Raw genomic sequence first — 24,226 nt, forward strand, 5'->3', positions numbered from 1 at the left:
ATTGACATGCTGAAACAGGAAAAGGCCTTCCCCCAAACTGTTTCCACAAAGTTGGAAGCACAGAATCATCTAGAATGTCAGTGTTAATGCTGTAGAGTTAAGATTTCCCTTCACTGGAACTAAGGGGCCAAGCCCGACTCATGAAAAAGAGCCCTAGGCCATTATTCATCCACCAAACCTTACAGTTGACACTGTATTTGGGCATGTCATGTTCTCCTGGCAGCCATCGGACTGCCAGATGGTGAAGCCAGATTTATCACTAGAGAATGTGTTGTCTGGTGGCGAGCCTTGCATCACTCCAGCTGATGCTGGGCTTTGCACATGGTGATCTTAGGCTTGTGTGCGGCTGCTTGGCTATGGAAAGTCATTTCATGAAGATCCCGACGAACAGTTCTTGTGCGGACGTTGCTTCCAGAGGCAGTTCGGAACTCCGGTAGTGAGGGTTGCACTTCACAATAACAGCACTTACGGTTGACCTGGGGCAGAAATTTGACAAACTGACTTGTTGGAAAGGTGGCATCCTATGACGGTGCCATGTAGAACATCACTGAGCTCTTCAGTAAGGCCATTCTACTGCCAATGTTTGTCTATAGAGATTGCATGGCGGTGTGTTTGATTTTATACAGGTGTGGCTGAAATAGTTGAATCCACATACTTTTGGGCACATAGGGCAGTTATATACACCATTTAAATTATACATGATATTACATTTCATAACACTTGTGTAGCTACAAAGTTCATGACAAAATATGCAATTGAAATGTATAAAACTCAACATGACCATAGTTTGAAATACCTACTGTAGTAAATTGTCTTTGGCATTAATTCCCTTTGGCAGTACATATACAGTAAATAATACTAATACAATGATTCAGTGAGAATATGGTTGGTCAGGTTTAGTGTTCTTGACCATAACTGACATTTACCTTAAAGGCATAAAACAAATGTATCTTGGGTCAAATCTGTACCAGCTGGGCCACTAACAAGATGGCCCTTCCGTAGTCTACAACAGCGTTACCCAAACTCAGTCCCGTGGGCCCCAAAGGATGCACGTTTTGGTTTTTGCCCGAGCACTGCACAGCTGATTTAAATAACCAACTCCTCATCAAGCTTTGATTATTTGAATCAGCTGTGTAGTGCTAGTGCAAAACGGGGCCCCAGGACTGAGTTTGAGAAACGCTGTTCTACAAGGTGGCATTTCAAACCCGTTGCCTAGTAAGTCCACGGGATTCATCACCATCCCTCTCTGTCCAGAGTCCCTAATGGTCACTACAGCTCCTCATCGTCCTCGCTGACCAGTATAGTGTCCAAGTCCTTGCGCTGTGCGCTCTCTGTGACAAACTCTCTCTGCTGGGCCTCCAGCTCTCTGAGCTCTCCCTGCAGGCGCTCCAGATGCAGCGCACGCCGGTTCCTCAACAGCTTCATGGGGAACGGGTTCATGTCACTGAAGGCAATGTTGGTCAGCTTCCTATTGGACAAGCCCAATATTACTCAACCTGCTTATTTCCATACAGTAGAATGAATCTATATGCTGCATGGCTAAATAAATCAAAATGAACAAGCTGTATTGAGCTAACCCTAGGTCTCTAATTGACCTTTTTGTCATTTAGCAGATGCTCTTATACAGAGTCACTTACATGAGCAATAGCTCCATCTCTGTGTGTTTGTACATGCATGCATTGGTCGGACAGGAGTTTCTGAAAAAGTGATGCCGAGTAAGTCATCCTGGCTATGTCTATACAGGCAGCCCAATTCTGATATTTTTTCCACTCATCACATCTGATCTTTTCACATCAAAAGACCAATGAATGAAAAATGAATCAATTGGGCTGCCTATGTAAACACAGCCCTGGTATCTCATCTGCTATTTGTTTGGAGATAAGAGACAGACTGTGGTGAATAGTGCCCTCAATGCACTCATCTGGCTGTATAGCCTCTTATCTCCCAAGTGTTGAGCCCATAGCTCTGCCGTCACTGCTGCTATCTGAATTATATATGGTGATGTCTGTCTTGGCCTATGGAAAAAAAAATAGCTCCTCAGTCTGCTCTGCCATTAACACACTGACTAAATAGGGCACCAGAAAAATAATGGTCTCAGAAGGTACAGGACAAAAAGCACAAACCATATAGATAATAGAACAACTTAACGGGTTACAAATGACAAGCTAAATATGGTTTGGTGGAATGGTTCAAAATCCACATAGGGGTGTATCAGGTGTGTTAGTGCTGGGCTTGGCTGTAACAAAACAAATGCACACCAGTCCTCCAGGAGTTTAAGACCCCTGCTATAGTGGTTCCTGTCCCACTAGAGAAACACTGACCTAATATAGTGCTATATTTTCATAACACTGCCTCCACATTTTGACCTTCGATGATTTATTGTGGCCCCCTCACCTGCCGTCAGAGATGGTCTTGGCAAAAAAGCGCAGGTATTGGTAGATCTCCACACTGTCATGGATCTTCAAGATGTCCTCCTCTTTGTACTTGAACAGAGCCAGGGCATACCGAAATATCACCTGCACAAAAAACATGCACGCATGTTTACATTAGAAGTGGTTTATTTACTACTACTAATCATTTTATGCCAGGTCAGTCATCGAGGCCCAAATTTGAATGCCCCTGGGCTAGGGGCTGTTTACATGTTTCCAGCCCAGGCTCTAGTCTCTCTCAGGTGGGGTACCTTGGTACCCTCATAGAGGAAGGCGTCCCACACTCGCAGGAGGATATCGCTGGGCAGGCTCTCTACGAACACCACGAGGAACCAGTTGAAAGTGATGAGGGACACGTCCACGCTATGCTCCTCAAAGTGAGCCGCCAGCCGGGGTATCTTCTCAGCCATGAAGTCCTTTAGCACACACTGGTCTGCCTGCAACATCCACACACACCACGTCCCACCAGCAGACGACGTTAACCGATATTGACATGTGACAAATCTTGAATTCATTACATCGTTCATTAAACTATGCTCTATTCAGTTCCATGTTTTGGAACAGATGCAGAACTAAAATGAACTAAAATCAGTTAAAACCACAACTTCCCATAATGTTGTACATTTTTTACTACAGTGGAGAACTTACAGAACTGTAGATCTCGATGCCATTAATGCTACGCATCTATGCCGTTGTTTAAAAACATATATCCTTGGAGCCGAATCATTACCTGCGAGGATATGAGCGTTTTGGTGTAGTAGTCCTGGGGCATGATGGCCTCCACCACAGCTACTAGACACCAGAAGGCATCCTGCTCACTCTCCAGCACCAGGAGAGCTATGGCTGCCAGCCTGAAGGGAAAAGGAGTGGCCAACGTCACAGTTGTCCTTGGTCATTCATTTGACATTTTAGTCATTTAGCAGAGGCTCTTTTCCTGAGCACACATTTTCATACTTTTTTCCCCCTTACTGGTTCTCCGTGGGAATCGAACCCACAACCATGGTGTTGCAAGCACCATGCTCAACCAACTGTGCCACACGGCACCCCATATTCTGTAGAGATCGTTTTGAGGTCTGACAAAGCTTGTTTTGTATATGTATAGCCTGCCCTGAGTAGCCAGATAGAAGAAAATGTATGTTTTAGACAAGACAATTATATTTTCACAAAAATATAATTGTCTTCGTCAGGCATTCATTAAGCTGAGAACACTGTGTAGGTAATTGTTTTGGAGTCGGCACTATATATATATATATCAGTTTACAACTTTGTCCATTAGATGGCAGTATTTCTTGTTTTTTATATTTTATTCAGCACACTGCTGACTAATATAGATAGTCTTGTGCACCTGTTGAGGCCCTGGCAGTAGCCGATGGTGGGGTTTTGCCAGGAGAAGGCCAGCAGGATTCGTTGGAGCTGCTGCAGGGCGGGGCTGGAGGGTGAGGAGAAGTGCTGATTGGTGGTGAGAGTGCGGTACAGGTCCAACTGGATCTGTCTGGAGGCCTGGTGGGGCGATGAAAGGCTCTTCTGGCACAGCTACAACAATAACGGAAGGATTTCATGTAGGTGGATGGAAAGATGGACAGACAGATATACAGTCCATTCTAAAAGTATTCAGAACCCCTCGACTTTTTTCTAATGTTGTTACGTTACAGCCTTGATCTAAAAATTGATTTTTTTAATATTTTAAATCCTCAATCTACACACAATACCCCATAACAACAAAGCAAAAATAGGTTTTTTAGAATGTTGGCAAATGTATTAAAAAAAAAACATTTACATAAAGTATTCAGACCCCTTACTCAGTACTTTGTTGAAGCACCTTTGGAAATTGATTTTTTACAGAGCATAAAGTCTTCAATTACACATCACCCATAACAACAAAGCTTGGCACACCTGTATTTGGGGATTTTCTTGCATTCTTCTCTGCAGGTCCTCTCAAGCTCTGTCCGATTGGATGGGGAGCATCGCTGCACAGCTATTTTCAGGTCTCTCCAGAGATGTTCCATCAGGATCAAGTCCGGGCTCAGGCTGGGACACTGAAGGACATTCAGAGACTTGTCCCGAAGCCATTCCTGCGTTGTCCTGGCTGTGTGCTTAGAGTCGTTGTCATGTTGGAAGGTGAACCTTCACCCCAGTCTGAGGTCCCGAGTCCTTTGGAGCAGGTTTTCATTACATTTTGGCAAACTCTAAGTGGGCTGTCATGTGCCTTTTACTGAGGAGTCTGGCCACGCTATCATAAAGGCCTGATTGGTGGAGTGCTGCAGAGATAGGTGTCCTTCTGGAAGGTTCTCCCATCTCCACAGAGGAACTCTGGAGCGCTGTCAGAGTGACCATCGAGTTCTTGGTCACCTCCCTGAGCATGGCCCTTTCCCCCGGTTTGCTCAGTTTGGCAGGGAGGCCAAGTCTTGTTGGTTCCAAACTTCTTCCATTTAAGAATGATGGGAGGCTCTTGGGGACCTTCAATGCTGCATAAATGTTTTTGTACCCTTCCCCAGATCTGTGTCTCAACACAATCCTGTCTCGGAGCTCTATGGACAATACCTTCGACCTTATGGCTTGGCTTTTGCTCTGTGGTACCTTACATAGACAGGTGTGTGCCTTTCATGTCAAATCAATAGAATTGACCACAGGTGGACACCAATCAAGTTGTATAAACATCTCAAGGATGATTAATGGAAACAGGATGCACCTGAGCTCAATTTCAAATCTCATAGCAAAGGGTCTGAATACTTGTGTAAGATACTTCTGTTTTTTGAAAAAAACTTTTCGCTTGTCATTATGCAGTATTGTGTGTAGATTGATGAGGAGTTTTTATTTTATTTATTACATTTTAGAATAAGGCTGTAAAGTAACAAAATGTGGAAAAGGGAAGGGGTTCCAAATGCACTGTAGATACTGTATACCGAGACACACTACCGTTCAAAAGTTTAGGGTCACATAGAAATGTCCTTATTTTTGATAGAAAAGCTTTAAAAAAAATTATATTAAAATAACATCAAATTGATCAGAAATACAGTGTAGACATTGTTAGTGTTGTAAATGACTATTGTAGTTGGAAACGGCTGATTTCTTTGTGGAATATCTACATAGGCGTAGGAGTCCCATTATCAGCAACCATCACTCCTGTGTTCCAATGACATGTTGTGTTAGCTAATCCAAGTTTATAATTCTAAAAGGCTAATTGATCATTAGTAAATCCTTTTGCAATTAATGTGCTTGTCCTCTTGCTCAGTTGTGCAATGGGTCCTCCCACTCCTCTTTCTATTCTGGTTAGAGCCAGTTTGCGCTGTTCTGTGAAGGGAGTAGTACACAGTGATCTTCAGTTTCTAGGCAATTTCTCGCATGGAATAGCCTTCATTTCTCAGAACAAGAATAGACTGACGAGTTTCAGAAGAAAGTTCTTTGTTTCTGGCCATTTTGAGCCTGTAATCAAACCCACAAATGCTGATGCTCCAGATACTCAACTATTCTAAAGAAGTTTTATTGCTTCTTTAATCAACACAACAGATTTCAGCTGTGCTAACATAATTGCAAAAGGGTTTTCTAATGATCAATTAGCCTTTTAAAATTATAAACTTGGATTAGCTAACAACGTGCCATTGGAACACAGGAGTGATGGTTGCTGATAATGGGCCTCTGTACACCTATGTAGATATTCCATTTTTTTTAAATCAGCCGTTTCCAGCTACAATAGTCATTTACAACATTAACAATGTCTACACTGTATTTCTGATCAATCTGATGTTATTTTAATGGACAAAAAAAGTGCTTTTCTTAAAAAAATAAGGACATTTCTAAGTGACCCCAAACTGTTGAATGATAGTGTACAGTAGATTGAGCGAATGAGAGCTACATTGTAAGGAGGTGAACTTGCTTAATCCAATACCACCCACCTGCTGGTAGCGATCTGGGTGGCGCTCCCATAGCGCGCGTGTGCGCACCCTCACCACCCAGCGCCACACCCGTGGGCGGTACTCGCACGGCACGCCGCCCCGCAGAAGGCTTTTGAGCTCCGAAGAGGGGCAGAGGTTGTCGGCCGGGCGGCCCCCCAGATACTGAGCCCAGCGGCCCAGCAAGAGTCTGTCCCCGGCCTCCTGCCTCAGCAGGCTGTGGGAGCGGATCTCCTGGGCCTGGATCTTGGCCAGCAGTTTTATGTCCTCCACCTCGTAGTCTGGGATGATCTTGAAGCCGTACTCGTCGTGCTCCCTGAGGGACAGCCAAAAGAAAAAGATCAATGGTTTTGATGATATAAAAATTTTCACTCATTTGACTGACTGTGTTGTTGATTTAATGTATTGTCTCTCTCTTATGTCTCATTGTTAATTATCACAGGACATGACAGCTGAAAGCAGCATGGTGAACAACAATCCAGTCCTGTCATCTGTCAGTGTATTGAAGCAGAGGAGACAAGGAGACAAAGAAGGAAGCCATTTTAGACTATTGAGCCCCTGTTACCTGACAGGGTTGAGTTTGAGCACGTCATTCAGGTCTCCCTGTAGTGGGTCCTCTCCTTGTAGTTTCCTCACAGCCTCCCGCTGGCCCGGTTCTAGAACCTTGTTCTCCTGCAGCTTCCCCAGTACGCCCAGATAACGACTCTCTATCTGACAGTTACGAGCCTCCAGGTATGCACACTGCAACACAAAATAAGCGCCCCCTAATGAAGACTAAGGTCCAAATTCAATCAACTCTAGTGGCCATGAGTGTTTCACACTAACCGCAATCCACTCTAACCCTCTTCCACTTTTATTTTTCTTTATTTTGACTATTTTCTACATTGTAGAATAATAGTGAAATAACACAGTAACCAGAAAGTGCTAAACAAATCCAAATATATTTCATTTTTGAGATTCTTCAAAGTAGCCACCCTTTCCTTGATGACAGCTTTGCACGCACTTGGCATTCTCTCAACTACCTCCATGAGGTCGTCAACTGGAATGCATTTCAATTAAAAGGTGTGCCTTGTTAATTTGTGGAATTTCTTTCCTTCTTAATGCATTTGAGCCAATCAGTTGTGTTATGACATGGTAGGGGTGGTATACAGAAGATAGTCCTATTTGGTAAAAGACCAAGTCCATATTATGGCAAGAACAGCTCAAATAAGCAAAGAGAAACAAAAGCCCATCATTACTTTAAGACATGAAGGTCAGTCAATCTGGAATATTTCAAGAACTTTTAAAGTTTCTTCAAGTGCAGTCACAAAAACCATCAAGCGCTATGATGAAGCTGGCTCTCATTAGGACCGCCACAGGAATGGAGGACCCAGTTACATCTGCTGCAGAGGATAAGTTCATGAGAGTTACCAGCCTCAGATTTCAGCCAATTATAAATTCTTCACAGAGTTCAAGTAGCAGACACATCTCAACATCCACTGTTCAGAGGAGACTATTTCAAATCAGGCCTTCGTGGTCGAATTGCTGCAAAGAAACCACTACTAAAGGACACCAATAAGAAGAAGAGACTCGCTTGGGCCAAGAAACACGAGCCATGGACATTAGACCGGTGGAAATCTGTCCTTTGGTCTGTGTCCAAATTTGAGATTTTTGGTTCCAACCGTCGTGTCTTTGTGAGACGTAGAGTAGGTGAACGGATGACCTCCGCATGTGTGGTTACCACCGTGAAGCATAGAGGAGGAGATGTGATGGTGTGTGGGTGCTTTGCTGGTGATACTCAGGGATTTATTTAGAATTCAAGGCCAGCATGGCTACCACAGCATTCTGCAGCGATACGCCACATCATCTGGTTTGCGCTTATTGGGAATATCATTTGTTTTTCAACAAGACAATGACCCAACACACCTCCAGGCTGTGTAAGGGCTATTTGACCAAGAATGAGAGTGATGGAGTGCTGCATTAGATGACCTGGCCACCACAATCACCCGACCTCAACCCAATTGAGATGGTTTGGGATGAGTTGGACCGCAGAGTGAAGGAAAAGCTGCTAACAAGTGCTCAGCATATGTGGGAACTCCTTCAAGACTGTTGGAAAAAGCATTCCAGGTGAAGCTACTTGAGAGAATGCCAAGAGTAGGCAAAGCTGTCATCAAGGCAAAGGGTGGCTACTTTGAAGAATCTCAAATATATGGTTACTACATGATTCCATATGTGTTATTTCATAGTTTTGATATCTCCACTACTATTCTACAATGTAGAAAATAGTACAAATAAAGAAAAACCCTTGAATGAGTAGGTGTGTCCAAACTTTTGACTGGTACTGTATTTGCCACTGAATAGCCCACATAGTGACTAGGCAGGCCTACCTTCACCATAAGGCTTTTCTCCTGCTCGGAACTGTTGAGCCATAGCTTGGTCAACTGGTAGATCTCAGAGTTCAGGAACTTGTTCTGGATCTTGTAGGCCTCAATGTCATCCTGTGAAAAAGATGAATAGAGAGCTAGGAAGGACAGGGTATGGGTATTTGAAGAAGCAAAGAAAAAAATGCTTCAGATTTGGACTACCAACATAATCTACTTCAAAAGACTCTATGGTTCTGGTCTGGGTCTTGAGGCCGGACTTCACTCTGATGGTTGACCGATCAAACCACAAACCAACCTTGAGGTTCTCTGTGTCTTCATTTAACTGGCGGAAGGCCTGGGCCTCCAGGCCGTTGGTGGTGGACACTGTGCGTGTAGGGTCGGCCAAGCAGGCGGACACCTTCTCTAACAGCTTCAGGATCACCTGGAATGATACCAAGAGACAATGATTAGATCAGGAAGTGTAGAGCTACACTGGGAACAAAATAGAATAGAATAGACCCTCGAATCCCAAATCAACCCCTAGATCTACCCCTACTTTGCATTCTGATTGGTTACTTGAAATTTCACCGTAATGCTTAAAACCACCTATCCAATCCTTTCAGGATAATGATGACGACATGCCTATTCTAATCCTTCCCTAGCTGACCTTCCTGTCTGAGCCTCACTTCCTGTTTTGCGTGGTTCTTCTTCCTCATCAGGGTCACGTTCTCCTGCAGCTCGGCCACGTGGGCGTCCCTCTGGGCTAGGCTCGTTCTCAGGTCTTCCCCCTCGGCCTTCAGCTCCAACAAGCGGCCTCGTAGGTCAGCGGCGTGACGCTCGTAGTGCCTCAGCAGCTCCAGGCGCTCCTGCTCGCCCTCGGCCGCCAGGAACTCTGTGCACGTCCGCTTCTCCAGCTGAGCCACCTCCAGGGCCTTGTGTAGGAGCCACACCAGTTCCTGGATGGGGGAAGGGTGAGAAATAAGAGGATAGGATGCAGGAGCAAGGTGGGAATACAAATTAAATGTAATGGAGCTGCTACTCATATTAGAAGACACTGCTTACTAGTGTGATTGATGAACTTTGGTCTTAGCTCTAACCTTCTGGGCCTTGACGTCCTCATCCAGTATGTGCTTCTCGTGCTGGAGGCAGGTCGTCCTGTCTGCGCTTTCTGAAGGAGCTTCCCGGAGCACCGCAGGCATGGTGGCACAGCTTCCCCTCGTCTTCTTCCTGCTCCTCGGGGATGGGGACGGCAATGGGCACAACCTGCCCTCTACAGGGGAGAGCTGGTCCCTGGGGTCCATCAACAGCAGCAGGGGTGTAGGGGTCAGGGGGTCAACGGAAGTCCGAGGACCTATACACTCTTGGGGAGAAAAGGTGCCACCTTGAACCTAAAAGTGTTCTTCGGCTGTCCCCATGGAAGGACCCTTTGAAGAACCCTTTTTGGTTCCAGGTAGAATCCTTTCCACATAGAGTTCTACATGGAACCAAAAAGGGTTCTCCTTTGGGGACAGTCGAAAACCCTGTTTGGAACCCTTTTTTCCTACGAGTGTAAGGGGGCATGGCCCTGTGGTTATTATGGACTGTGACAAATCACTAAAGTGTCAAGGAAAATGTATTTTAGTTTAGTCAAGAAAAAATGACAATACTGTACATAGTTATCAGACAATGAGAAAACCTGATCCTTCTGACTTCAATCAGCTGCCAACAGAGGGCAGAAGTATGCCACCAGTGTAGAACTCCAGTGTAGTGAGAACATCTCCAGAAGCTGCGGTGTGTGTGAGACGTACCAAGCCTGTTGTGGGCTGTCTGGGAGGGAGTCTTTGAGGGGTTCAGTGGGTTCCAGGGAGGAGGCACCTCCAAATGGAACACACTCCGACTCCGCTCCAGGGAGGACCGCTTGGAAAACAGACTGTGCACTGAGTTCCTGTAGGAGCAACACACACACAAACGTAACCATGCACACCAACACGCACGCACAGCAGTATCATTAACATGCAATCAATCTGGCCCACACTTTTGAACAAAACAACTAAACCAGCTGCACTGAAGGTGAAAACCCACTACTAAAAAAATACTTTCATCTCAAAGTCACTTTTGCTACTAAGTAAATCTTGGCAAGTTAGCAGATAATAAGCACCTGTAGTCACAAAGCCACAAACAGTTGTAATGACTACAATCAACAAAGTCCAACGTCAACTACTTCAACGTATCCCATGCCGTATGTTGTACAGAACCAGTCATATGCCTCAATCACAAATGAACAGGATAAGACAGGAACATCTAAAAATGATGAGGCACTTACTGAATCTCTATCAGAGGGTGTTTGATGGAGAAGTTGCTTAGGGGGTTCCGTTGTGGCGGCGCGGGAAGATTGGCGGCCTCCTCGCCTATGAGGCCTGGCGGGGTCTTCACCTTGGGCAGGAAGTCATCTACATTACAGGAAGTAACAGCAAAGAACAACGTAAGTGTGTTCCCTGGAGCCAGGGAACACAAAGGACACAGCTACTCATGTAACAAGCAGGAAACTTCCGGCTAAAGACAATGAGAGTGACATCATGGGTTGAAATACAGAGGATAAAGATTATGACTGGGCATCAAGACTTGTGTTAACTTGTTCTTCAGGTGAAGTTGTTTGCTCTTACTGTACTGCTATGAACTGAAGATTATCACATTGGGTGAGAGCTGGGAAAAAAAATCCAACCCATTGAAATGTCAAGATATTCATATATTTTTGCGTGAAAGGAACAATTTCCGGACTACTTTTGGGCAGCCAGGTTGTGCACGCTGGATGAAACTAGTCAAAATATACTGTTTTGTTCCTCCATAAGCTTTGTGAAATATTTTGGGCCTGTCAGGACACGCATGAAATACCTCACAATTCAAACCAGTTGGTAGGAAAGGTTGTGTCTGTACCAGGAGCAAACTCAGTTATGTTGGTCATAGCCATAACAGGGTAGTAACAATAACATAACTTTCATGTTGTTCATTCCAGACATTATGACTTGAACACTTGAATATCTTAGGTCATCTTATGTCTCTTATATTCAAGCTGTTTGCGCTTCAAAATAACACAAGGATGTACAGCACCAGTCAAAAGTATGGACACACCTACTCATTAAGGGGTTTTTCTTTATTTGTACTATTTTCTACATTGTTTCTTTGCAGCAATTTGACTATGAAGGCCTGATTCACGCAGTCTTCTCTGAACAGTTGATGTTGAGATGTGTCTGTTACTTGAACTCTGTGAAGCATTTATTTGGGCTGCAATCTGAGGTGCAGTTAACTCTAATGAACTTATCCTCTGCAGCAGAGGTAACTCTGGGTCTTCCTTTTCTGTGGCGGTCCTTGTGAGAGCCAGTTTCATCACAGCGCTTGATGGTTTTTGCGATAGCACTTGAAGAAACTTTAAAAGTTCTTGAAATTGTCCCGATTGACTGACCTTCATGTCTTGAACTAATGATGGACTGTTGTTTCTTTTTGCTTAATTGAGCTGTTCTTGCCATAATATGAACTTTGTCTTTTACCAAATAGGACTATCTTCTGTATACCTCCCTACCTTGTCACAACACAACTGATTGGCTGAAACATTAATTCCACAAATGAACTTTTAACAAGGCACACCTGATAATTGAAATGCATGACTACCTCATGCAGCTGGTTGAGAGAATGCCAAACGTGTGCAAAGCTGTCATCAAGGCAAATGGTGGCTACTTTGAAGAATCTCAAATACATTTTGATTTGTTTAACACTTTTGTGGTTACTACATGAATCCATATCTGTTATTTCACAGTTTTGATGTCCTCACTATTATTCTACAATGTAGAAAATAGTACAAATAAATGAAAACCCTTGAATGAGTAGGAGTGTCCAAACTTTTGACTGGTACTGTATGTTGATTTATTGGACCAGAATAGCCTGTAGCCTGTGTGTAGTGTAGCCATGCTGTGTTGTAACCATGGTTATATTTAGTCTGTGGGCCCTGCAGCCACCTGCTCCTAGTGCAGCAGGGTGTCAGACGTGCACTTCCTCTCTCTCTGGGCAATGCAGAACCACTTCCTGCAGCTGTCAGAGGGGCTGTAGCCTAAACCAGAGTTACCCAGACTCCTCAGGGGGAAAGAGCAGGGCACGCTGGAATCACCTGGGACACGTTCGGTAGGCAAACTTTGTGAAACTCTCAGAAATATGTCTCTGAATAAGATAGAAATATGTCTCTGAATAAGATAGAAATATGTCTCTGAATAAGATAGAAATATGTCTCTGAATAAGATAGAAATATGTCTCTGAATAAGATAGAAATATGTCTCTGAATAAGATAGAAATATGTCTCTGAATAAGGAATGTTAGCTCTGTTCATGACATTGCTATCTGCAACATTCTACTACTTTTACCCTGGTTAGATTTTGTTTACCACTTCATATTCTACAGTTGAAATACTATTGTAAAATTGGTGGTGCTTATTTAATTGACTAGCTAAGAAAGTGTGGCATAGCAACGGAGTAATTCCATTGGGTAATACAGTACTGCAACCAAGTCATATCTAATACCAAGTGGATAAAATCCAACTGAGCTTATCTTCACATTCAGATTGAATGACGGTACATTAACTTCTCCATTCCTGTAAAATCACTAATGGTATATAAGTGGCTTAAGTCTCCAGAGATGAAAGCGGAAACGCATCCAGCGTGAGCATTATAGCTTTGCGATCCAGTCAAGCCAGGAAATGTCTTCAATTTGCAGATGGAAAAATCAAAGCACATCTTATCAACGTTGTTTCCTGTCCCAAACCCCACCCCAGCAATCTCAACCTTGGCCAGGTCACCCATGGGACATGAACTCCACTTCAACACCGGAATGTTGAATCATTTATTTTCAATGATGAAAGCCTGTGTAGGTGAAAATAACCTTCAATCTTTTTCATGAAAATGCCATGACCCGAAAGGCTAAGTAGTAAATCTACATTTAGGGCCCAAAAAGGGAAGCCGAACCTTAATTTGTTGAGTACCTTTAAGACATTCTAATGTTTAGACAGCAAATACCAGTGTGTCAGTTATTATCTGTTTCGAAGTTGAAACATGAATGTTGGCTATGAATGAACATTCTTCTCTAAACTATTGCAACAGATAAAAGCAATCTGCCAGGGCCAGTCATTGTGTACAGTCACCTCCAAAACTATTGGCACCCTGGATAAAGATTAGAAATAATAGACTTGATCAAATAAATAATACAAATACTGAGCTATACTGTATGCAGAAAAAAATCTAAAAAGGTTTTAGTTTATAGTAGTACAATTCCTCAGAGAAAAACATTGTTTAACAAGCAATACAAAAAAAATCTCCCAAAGATTCTTGCCACCCTTTGTCATTACTTTGCCCACCTTCCACTTGCAAGGATAACGACACTGAGCCTTTTTCTATAATGTTTTATGAGATTGGAGAACACATTGGGAAGGGATCTTTGACCATTCCTCCATACAGAATCTTTCCAGATCCTTGATATCCTTAATCTGCGTTTTTGGACGGCCCTCTTCAATTCAAACCACAGCTTTTTAAATGGGGTTCAAGTCCGGAGACACTGATTTTGCGGTCAATTAACAATGTGTTTGGGGTCATTGTCTTGCTGGAAGTAATCAGGCCCACCACTGTTGTGTCGTCAGCATACTTGATGATTTAGTTGGAGACCTGCATGGCCACACAGTCATGGATGAACAGGGAGTACAGGAGGGGGCTGAGTTCGCACCCTGAGTACGCACCATACATACATATTCCTCTTGTCCAGATGGGATAAGGCAGTGTGATGGCAATTGCGCAATCTGTGGATCTGTTGGGGCGGTATGCAAATTGCGGTGGGTCTAGGGTGTCAGGTAAGTAGAGGTGATATGATCCTTAACTAGTCTCTCAAAGCAGGTGAGTGCTACGGGGCGATTGTCATATAGTTCAAACATATCCAGGTGTTAGAATGGCCAAGTCAAAGTCCAGACCTGAATCCAATCGAGAATCTGTGGAAAGAACTGAAAACTGCTGTTCACATATGCTCTCCATCCAACCTCACTGAGCTCGAGCTGTTTGGCAAGAAGGAATGGGAAAAATTTCAGTCTCTCGATGTGCAAAACTGATAGAGACATACCCCAAGCGACTTACAGCTGTAATCGCAGCAAAAGGTGGCGCTACAAAGTATTAACTTAAGGGGGCTGAATAATTTTGCACGCCCAATTTTTCAGTTTTTGATTTGTTAAAAAAGTTTGAAATATCCAATAAATGTCGTTCCACTGCATGATTGCGTCCCACTTGTTGTTGATTCTTCACAAAAAAATACAGTTTTATATCTTTATGTTTGAAGCCTGAAATGTGGCAAAAGGTCGCAAAGTTCAAGGGGGCCGAATACTTTCGCAAGGCACTGTAGATCTTTCTATGACATAGACTGATCAGGTGAAAGCATGATCCCTTATTGATGTCACTTGTTAAATCCACTTAAATCAGTGTAGATGAGGGGCGGCGGGGGGCGTTAAAGAAGGGTTTTTAAGCAATGTGACAATTGAAACATGGATTGTGTATGTGTGCCTTTGAGAGGATGAATGGGAAAGAAAAAGATTTAAGTGCCTTTGAATGGGGTATGGTAGTAAGTGACTGTGTGAAGAACTGCAATGCTGCTGGGTTTTTCACGCTCTACAGTTTCCCGTGTATATCAAGAATGGTCCACCACCCAAAGGACATCCAGCCAATTTGACACAACTGTGTGAAGCATTGGCGCCAACACGGGCCAGCATTCCTGTGGAACGCTTTCAACACCTTGTAGAGTCCATGCCCCAATGAATTGAGGCTGTTCTGAGGGCAAAAAGGGGGTGCCACTCAATATTAGGAAGGTGTACCTAATCATTTGTACACTCACTGTAATATTGAGCAGACAATATACTAGAATCAGCTGCGAGATGATCTTTTCTTGAGCAGATGATAGTGGGGCCGGAACTTAAGTACAAATAATTAGTAGACTGCAAATTGACTGCAAGAAGCCGAAACCGATATAATATTGAACTAAAACGTAACCATTTCAAACCTTCTTACATTTATATACGATCGCATGTCTTACAGACATTCTATTATCTTTATCAAGGGTGACAATAATTTTGGAAGTGACTCTATATTCTTTATATATAAATGCCTGATTTTACTATTGTGGAAATATTGTATCTTACACGACGGAAACTAGTAGCAAGGAGAGCTTCCTTATTATTTTGAAAAACAGATCTCTATTCAAAAAGACTTTAAAAAGGAAAAATAGGCCAGTTGTTTCCCAGTGCCAGACATCAGCTGACTGGACTGTTGGAGGAGCATGACACAAGTCTGTTGATCCTCCAGAAAGGTAAAACATTGGAAGGGCCTGTTCAGAAAGCAGCAACGTTACAGAATGTTCAGATAGAAATTAATTGTGTAGAACAGATATGACGGTCTGATATTTAAAAAAAAAAGGGAATCATGTCAACGCTTCTTATAGTATTTCTATCTGAACTCTATGGCCAAGTGGTAAGACTTTTTGAAAATAAGACATTACATGAGTTGTTGTTAAAGCTGCTTGGCTGTCTACCCTTCAGTGGATAATCCTGCCAGCCACTGTAAACTGGCCCAATGTACTGGCCTCAGGTCATCACTAGTTACCTCAGCCACAAAGTAATAACTATCAAATTGTATTTGTCACTGTGAAATGCTCACTCACAAGCCCCTAACCAACAATGCAGTTCAAGAAATAGAGTTAAGAAAATATTTACTAAAATAAAGTAACACAGTAGAATTACATAACAATAATAAGGCTATATATACACATGTGTGCGGGGGTACAGGTTAGTCAAGGTAATTTGTACATGTAGTTAGAGGTAAAGTGACAATGCATAGATGATAAACAGAGAGTAGCAGCAGTGTAAAACAAGGGGATGGTCTGGGTGGCCATTTGATTAATTGTTTAGCAGTCTTATGGCTTGGGTGTAGAAGCTGACTTGTGTGACTGGAGGATTTGACCATTTTTGGGGTCTTCCTCTGACACCGCCTGGTATAGTGGTCCTGGATGGCAGGAAGCTTGGCCCCAGTGATGTATTGGGCTGTACGCACTACCCTCTAGCGCTTTATGGTCAGACACAGAGCAGTTGCAATACCAGGCGGTGATGCAACTGGTCATAATGCTCTTTGATGGTGCGGAGACACCTGAAACCCCACCTCTTTAAGGAATACCTAGGATAGGATAAGTATTCCCTCTCACCCCCCCCCCCTTAAGATTTAGATGCACTATTGTAAAGTGACTGTTCCACTGGATGTCATAAGGTGAATGCACCAATTTGTAAGTCGCTCTGGATAAGAGCGTCTGCTAAATGACTTAAATGTAAATGTAAAATGTGGAAAGTTCGGAGTGCTTCAATTACCTGAATACACATTACTGCTTCCTTAGTAACCTTAGAGTGTAACAATGATGAGTTACATTATTCTTGTTTGCACAGTGCAACAAATATTGTAACATTAAAGCTTCAATTTTGTATGTATACTAGTTGGTTTTGCCCAATGTTACCCAATGTTATGTTCATGTGTCTTGACAGGCTTGCTACACTTGATGTGCACAGTGGATTTGCTCAATCACTGAGAGGAAGTGAGTAAAAGTATTTTGGGAAAGCTAGGGGTCAGTGAATAGGGAAATCCCTAGTGCCTAACCAACCAGGGACATGATATTTAATTAAGTTACTATGTAGCCAAGGGATGAGTGTGGTAAATATGAACACCACACTGCAATTTATTTATGTCTGTTTTCACCTCATTGATTTACAGTAAACTATTGGAGTGTAGTATACTCAGGTTTGGGGGGGGGGTATATCGCCTACATATCACGGCTAAAGGCTGTTCTTATCTACAACGCAACGCGGAGTGCTAGGACACAGCCATATACAGTGGGGCAAAAAAGTATTTAGTCAGCCACCAATTGTGCAAGTACTCCCAATTAAAAAGATGAGAGGCCTGTAATTTTCATCATAGGTACACTTACACTATGACAGACAAAATGAGAAAAAAAAATCCAGAAAATCACGTTGTAGGATTTTTAATGAATTTATTTGCAAATTATGGTGGAAAATAAGTATTTGGTCAATAACAAAAGTTTATCTCAATACTCAATACGTTTTCTGTAAGTCTTCACAAGGTTTTCACACACTGTTGCTGGTATTTTGGCCCAATCCTCCATGCAGATCTCCTCTAGAGCAGTGATGTTTTGGGGCTGTTGCTGGGCAACACAGACTTTCAACTCTCTCCAAAGATTTTCTATGGGTTTGAGATCTGGAGACTGGCTAGGCCACTCCAGGACCTTGAAATGCTTCTTACGAAGCCACTCCTTCGTTGCCCGGGCGGTGTGTTTGGGATCATTGTCATGATGAAAGACCCAACCACGTTTCATCTTCAATGCCCTTGCTGATGGAAGGTTTTCACTCAAAATCTCACGACACATGGCCCCATTCATTCTTTCCTTTACACAGATCAGTCGCCCTGGTCCCTTTGCAGAAAAACAGCCTCAAAGCATGATGTTTTCACCCCCATGCTTCACAGTAGGTATGGTGTTCTTTGGATGCAACTCAGCATTCTTTGTCCTCCAAACATGACGAGTTGAGTTTTTACCAAAAAGTTATATTTTGGCTTCATCTGACCATATGACATTCTCCCAATCTTCTTCTGGATCATCCAAATGCTCTCTAGCAAACTTCAGACGGGCCTGGACGTGTATTGGCTTAAGCAGGGGGACACGTCTGGCACTGCAGGATTTGAGTCCCTGGCGGCGTAGTGTGTTACTGATGGTAGGCTTTGTTACTTTGGTCCCAGCTCTCTGCAGGTCATTTTCTAGGTCCCCCTGTGTGGTTCTGGGATTTTTGCTCACCGTTCTTGTGATCATTTTGACCCCACGGGGTGAGATCTTGCGTGGAGCCCCAGATCGAGGGAGATTATCAGTGGTCTTGTATGTCTTTCATTTCCTAATAATTGCTCCCACAGTTGATTTCTTCAAACCAAGCTGCTTACCTATTGCAGATTCAGTCTTCTCAGCCTGGTGCAGGTCTACAATTTTGTTTCTGGTGTCCTTTGACAGCTCTTTGGTCTTGGCCATAGTGGAGTTTGGAGTGTGACTGTTTGAGGTTGTGGACAGGTGTCTTTTATACTGATAAAAAGTTCAAACAGTTGCCATTAATACAGGTAACGAGTGGAGGACAGAGGAGCCTCTTAAAGTAGAAGTTACAGGTCTGTGAGAGCCAGAAATCTTGCTTGTTTGTAGGTGACCAAATACTTATTTTCCACCATAATTTGTAAATAAATTCATTAAAAATCCTACAATGTGATTTTCTGGATTTTTTTCTCTCTCATTTTGCCTGTCATAGTTGAAGTGTACCTATGATGAAAATTACAGGCCTCTCTCATCATTTTAAGTGGGAGAACATGCACAATTGGTGGCTGACTAAATACTTTGCCCCACTGTACCACAAATCCCCGAGGTGCCTTATTGCTATTACAAACTGGTTACCAACATAATTAGAGCGGTAAAAATAAATGTTTTGTCATACCCATGGTATACGGACTGATATACCAGGGCTTTCAGCCAATCAGCATTCAGGGCTCGAGCCACCCAGTTTATAATCCTTTATATTGTAGTGCTTGGTTGCAATTTTGACTTCAGTTCAACTAACTGTATTTATCCCCTCATTAACAGTTAAGAGGGTTTTTCTACCTCTGCAATCTGCCGTAAGACATTGTAGTCACACATTGTCATAGGGTGTGTTCTGCAGCAGTGTTTGCAATCTTGTAGACTACATGGAGATTACATTTAAAATAGCTTGTATCAAGAGGGAGCGGCATAACTTGCGACATAATTGTTTTTGTCAATATACTTGAATAAAAGTTCATTTGAGGTACAAAACAAAGTATTCATATTAAACGTTTTATTTACATATTTTTATTTATTTAACTAGACAAGTTAGTTAAGAATAAATTCTTATTTACAATGATGGCCTACACCTGCCAAACCCTAACAACGCTGGGCCAATTGTGCGCCGCCCTACGGTACTCCCAATCACGGTCAGTTGTGATACAGCCTGGAATCAAACCAGGGTCTGTAGTGACGCCTCTAGCACAGTTCTTTAGACCGCTGCGTCACTCAGGAGACCCAACTTTAGTATGACATCAACAACAAACAGAAAATGTTATCAGCTATCAAAGCAAAACTTGTTCCAACTGGTTACAACATTTTCATAAATGAAACCGGTCATTGTTGATGGTACTGCAGTGGATAGCATCCATTTTACGGACTGCTGACCAATTCTGCTATTCTGTGTGTTTTTTTTACGCTGATCTTATTTTTATTTGCATTAACTTTAACTCTGTATTGTTGGAAAAGGACCCATATGTAAGCATTTCACTGTTTGGCCACACCTGTTGTTTCCGAAGCAAAAAAAATCCCGCTGAGGAACAGATATTGAAACTATGCAAAGTATATTGTTCCTATTTTATAAGTGTGGCACTGATTACGTGTCTGATGGCCTGGTTGCCAGATCTGTTTCTACATGAACAACCTTCTGTCTTTCAATGTCATGCCGAAAATAATCTTGATCGGTGTCTGGGGCCACTTCATCCTACTCTCCGTCTTACTGTACCTGTGCAGGTGGTGGGTAGTTCCCCCTGTCCCTCTGGTCTCTTGTGGTCAGTGCAGTGGCTTGTGGATTCTCCTGTCAGCTGGTCTCGGTGCTGCCATCTCTTCAGCTGCAGCTGCTGTAGCCAGTACATCATGGCCTCCTGGTTAGCTGCCTGAAACAGACAGAAGAGATATTGTTAGCCTACTGTACATACACGAGTGTGCCATGAGTCAGAATATCTGTAATGCATGACTTCTGAAATTATTTGGAGTTATTTTTCAATCAGAATGTACCTTTGTGGACCAAGATAAAGTATTCCAATGCCAATGTGTGAATATGAGTGTATTTGTCTTCCTGTATATCAAACATGGACACGATAAAGAATAATACAACAGTTTCTTCTACTTTAAGGAGAAACAGAATAAGAGATGCCTCCATTTTGTATTAGTAAGCGTTCCCATTCAGCTCTCATGATTCAGCTCTTTGACACAAAGGGATCTGTTGCTTTCTTATTGAGAGGAATACTGTAGATTGACACTACACAGCTGTGTGACCCAAAGAGCTGAGTTAACATGAGACAGGTATTCAAATACAAGAGCACCACTGTTTCACTGCCTCGTTTTTTATAACCTCTTAGCGGTCTTCCCCATCCCTCCCCCAAAAACAATGACCTTTCAGAAATTTTGATGACACTCACATTCAGAACAACGTCCTATATTTTAAACCCTGGTGATATAGTGAACATCTGAGGGTCCCTAATGTGATTCCCCTCTAATCAGGGACTCTCTGGCCAACCAATGACATTAGTCATTAATTAATTAACTATTCATTCAAGAAAACCAGCAGAACTGTCAACATCAAAGTTCAGATTTAAATACCCATTGAATTGAATATTTGATAAACCTTACCTTGAGGACAAAGGTGCGCTCGGGGGTCTGGATGTGAAAGGTGCCCTGCTCTCCTTGGAGGGGGTATCCGAGCGTGGCGCTGCACAGCTGGATTCTCCCCAGAGAGGTCACATCCAGCGCCGTCCTGTAGTAAAACAACTGTCTCTTCTTCACCTCGTATGTGAACCAGCGAGACTTCCATGTCTTCAGGGGACCTCCTTGTTTAAGGAGGTACCCACAGAGTTTACTGTTAGACAGGCTTTCCGTGGGTTGTTGCTGGGCTTGGTCGTCCGTGGTGGTGGCGGACTGAGTAAGGAATGCTTGGCTCTGGCTGTTGTCTGTGGTAGCGGTCTTAGCCGGGACCTCTTCAGTCTGGTGGTCTTGACTCGGCTGGCCCATGCTGTTTGTGTGTGTAGCGGTTTCTTCAGTGCTCCCAGTCCCCAGTGTTGAGATACAATCATCACCATCATCATCCGCTGGGCTTACCGCCTCTGCTTGCAGAGGAAGTGAGTGAGACGAGGCAGCGATGGGATTTCCTTCTGGGCCCTCTCCCTCCATCACGCTGAGAGAAGAAGAGGGAGAAGAAAAAGGAGAAGAAAAACAAAGCAAACAATGACTTGGTAGCCTATAATAGAGAGGTCAGGATGCTATATTTAAACAATTGGACACTTGACATAGGAAGTGAGGGCTTCACGATGGGATCAGCATGAACACATGTTAAAGGTCCTATGCAACTGTTTTTATCTCAATAACCACTCATGTGTATTAAATTATTTAATAGGCCAATAAGAAAGAGTTCCAAACCTCTCTGCCAATAACAGCTAGTTTTTAGTTTCCCCTTGCCCACTCAGAAAACTCCCAGGCAGTTCTGGCAAAATTCTTGCTTGAGAAATTTGTATTTTTATTTATTTTTGACAATTTTAATTTATAACAATCACAGAAAGGAACTTAATTGTAACCCAGAAATGATTTGATATTGAGATAAAAACAGCTACATTGGACCTTTAAGCTTTTAACTGGGAATTTATTTAATACACACTTCAAAAGATTCACACTCACGTACAGACACACTTGATATGACCACATTTGACGCTCCATTGATGTCATGTAGGAAACTTGTAAATACTGGTGCTCTCAAGACAACTCCTAACTTGGGAATAACCAAGGTCAAATCATGACCTTGGTGATCTTCTGGTCATTAAGTCAGAGCTCTAGAAAGATGCCCCAGTTTCTGGCATGGAATTCCGAGATGGAAAAATCTTTTTGAATTGTTATCTCAGTCAAAAATTATTTCAGATTTCCAAGTTGTCTTGACCGCACTGATGTTGGAAGTCAAAGATTTCCGAGTTCCCAGTTGTTTTGAATGCGGCATACGACCTTCCTACAGGGAATAATGCATGTGAATGCCCCTCCATCGTAATTATGCCTAGCGGCTCGATCACACTGACAGCGTCTTTGCACAAAATGGTAAGCAGCATCATCTGAATATGTGTGCAACAAAAGTTTAACATTCGTCTTCTGCTACCATTTCTGTCAAGCCATCTATGCATACAATTCGATGCATACGCTCAATCCAACGTATGCACCACACAGAACACACTGCAACTGCCTCTGCAATGAATGTACTTCAGGTGTAACAAAGCGCCAAAACACTGTAGGTGTGATCGAAGCGTTATGCATTCTATTGACCAGATACTCTAGTGGCCACATGAACAATGAAAGTAAACATCTTCAAAAATGGAAGATAGTTGGGAGGAGGCAAGATAAGGTGGGACCAATCTAGCCAATGAGAGGGAAGATATGGGTGTGAACAACAGGCACAATGGTTTCCACTAGTTACAACAGCCAAGTCCAAATTGGCTATAGCACCAACATTTAAGGAAACAAAAATGTGCTTTTTTGGAGTCTTAATTTAAGGTTAGGCATAGAGCCCCACAGTGGGAGTGTCATAATACCTAGCAGTCAAACAGGGAAATTGTTTTTAGAAACACTTAAAATAATGGCTGTGTTTCGTGTAGGCTTACCCTGCGGGATGTTTTCATAACCATGTAAATCTTTCTCGAACAAGGAGACTTTTAGCAATATATTCAACTATTTGCTCTCCGATTCGAAAGTCCTAATCAGCGTCAACATAGACATCATGCAAAACTACAAATCCCTGCAAGCTCCTTGCACATCATCTCTAGCTGACACCTTTGCTGACAGGTAGTGTCAATTTAAAACTTGCACAAGACACTTCACAGAAAAAAAGAGAGAAAAAAAGACAGTTCACAGAATAGCCACATTAGCAGCTAATTATCGTTTCGTTTTTGGAGAGTAAAAACAGGCGAATATACTGATAAAAGCCACATGTTACTAGACAGATTTACACGGTTATCAAAACGTCACACCAGGACAAACCTACAAGAAACACAGCCCGTTTAAGCGTTTCTAAAATTCCCGATGGGAAAAATGAATGCTGTAAAAACAATTGGAACAATTTCCCAGTTTGACTGCTAGGTTTTCTAGCTATTATGACTCATACTGTGGTACTCTACTATAATTGTATCAGTGTAGTTAAGATTAGGTTTAAAATCTCATTGAAGATAAATTGTAGAAATAAGCGGGGTTTCTTTTCTCAAAGTTGCCGGGATGTCACTTGTCCTACTTATATCAGTACACTTGTAACAACCTAAACATTATGGAACTTAAATAGTGCAAGAGGCTTCACTGCAGTACCTGGTTCGAATCCAGGCTGCATCACATCCGGCCGTGATTGGGAGTCCCATAGAGCGGCACACAATTGGCCCTGCGTCGTCCAGGTTTGACCGGGGTAGGCCGCCATTGTAAATAATAATTTGTTCTTAAACTGACCTGCCTAGTTAAATAAAGGTTAAATAAATAAATAAAATAAAATACAAAAGTAAGCCATTACAATGTTGTTAAACAAATTCGTCACTCTCTCAATGAACTTCATACAAAAACTCCTCACTTTGTGAGCGAAAAAAAGCCACTTGCTGGAAAAATAGATGTTGAACCAAGTTATCCGTCTCGAAGCCCCTTC

General features: G+C 42.7%; 1 protein-coding gene across 2 annotated transcripts; it reads right to left on the bottom strand.

Annotated features, from left to right (window-relative positions):
• Positions 1–670: 670 nt before the first annotated feature.
• LOC124010806 (TBC1 domain family member 2A-like) lies at positions 671–23,958 on the bottom strand. Of its 2 annotated transcripts, none has more exons than XM_046323483.1 (16): positions 23,902–23,958; positions 21,205–21,745; positions 20,318–20,468; positions 10,964–11,090; positions 10,449–10,585; positions 9,759–10,021; positions 9,348–9,617; positions 8,978–9,103; positions 8,686–8,796; positions 6,885–7,060; positions 6,323–6,635; positions 3,775–3,962; positions 3,160–3,280; positions 2,681–2,866; positions 2,395–2,516; positions 671–1,468 (listed from the first exon to the last, which is right to left on the bottom strand). In XM_046323483.1, the coding sequence occupies exons 1-16, from the start codon at positions 23,949–23,951 to the stop codon at positions 1,270–1,272; spliced, it is 3,081 nt and encodes a 1,026-aa protein (XP_046179439.1). In that variant the 5' UTR covers positions 23,952–23,958; the 3' UTR covers positions 671–1,269. The 2 variants fall into 2 exon arrangements, with proteins under 2 accessions (XP_046179439.1, XP_046179440.1); XM_046323484.1 differs by lacking the exon at positions 23,902–23,958 and adding an exon at positions 22,247–22,860.
• Between the last annotated feature and the right edge of the window lie 268 nt (positions 23,959–24,226).

This window comes from Oncorhynchus gorbuscha, linkage group LG23, assembly GCF_021184085.1.
Source record: "Oncorhynchus gorbuscha isolate QuinsamMale2020 ecotype Even-year linkage group LG23, OgorEven_v1.0, whole genome shotgun sequence".
NCBI lineage: Eukaryota > Metazoa > Chordata > Actinopteri > Salmoniformes > Salmonidae > Oncorhynchus > Oncorhynchus gorbuscha.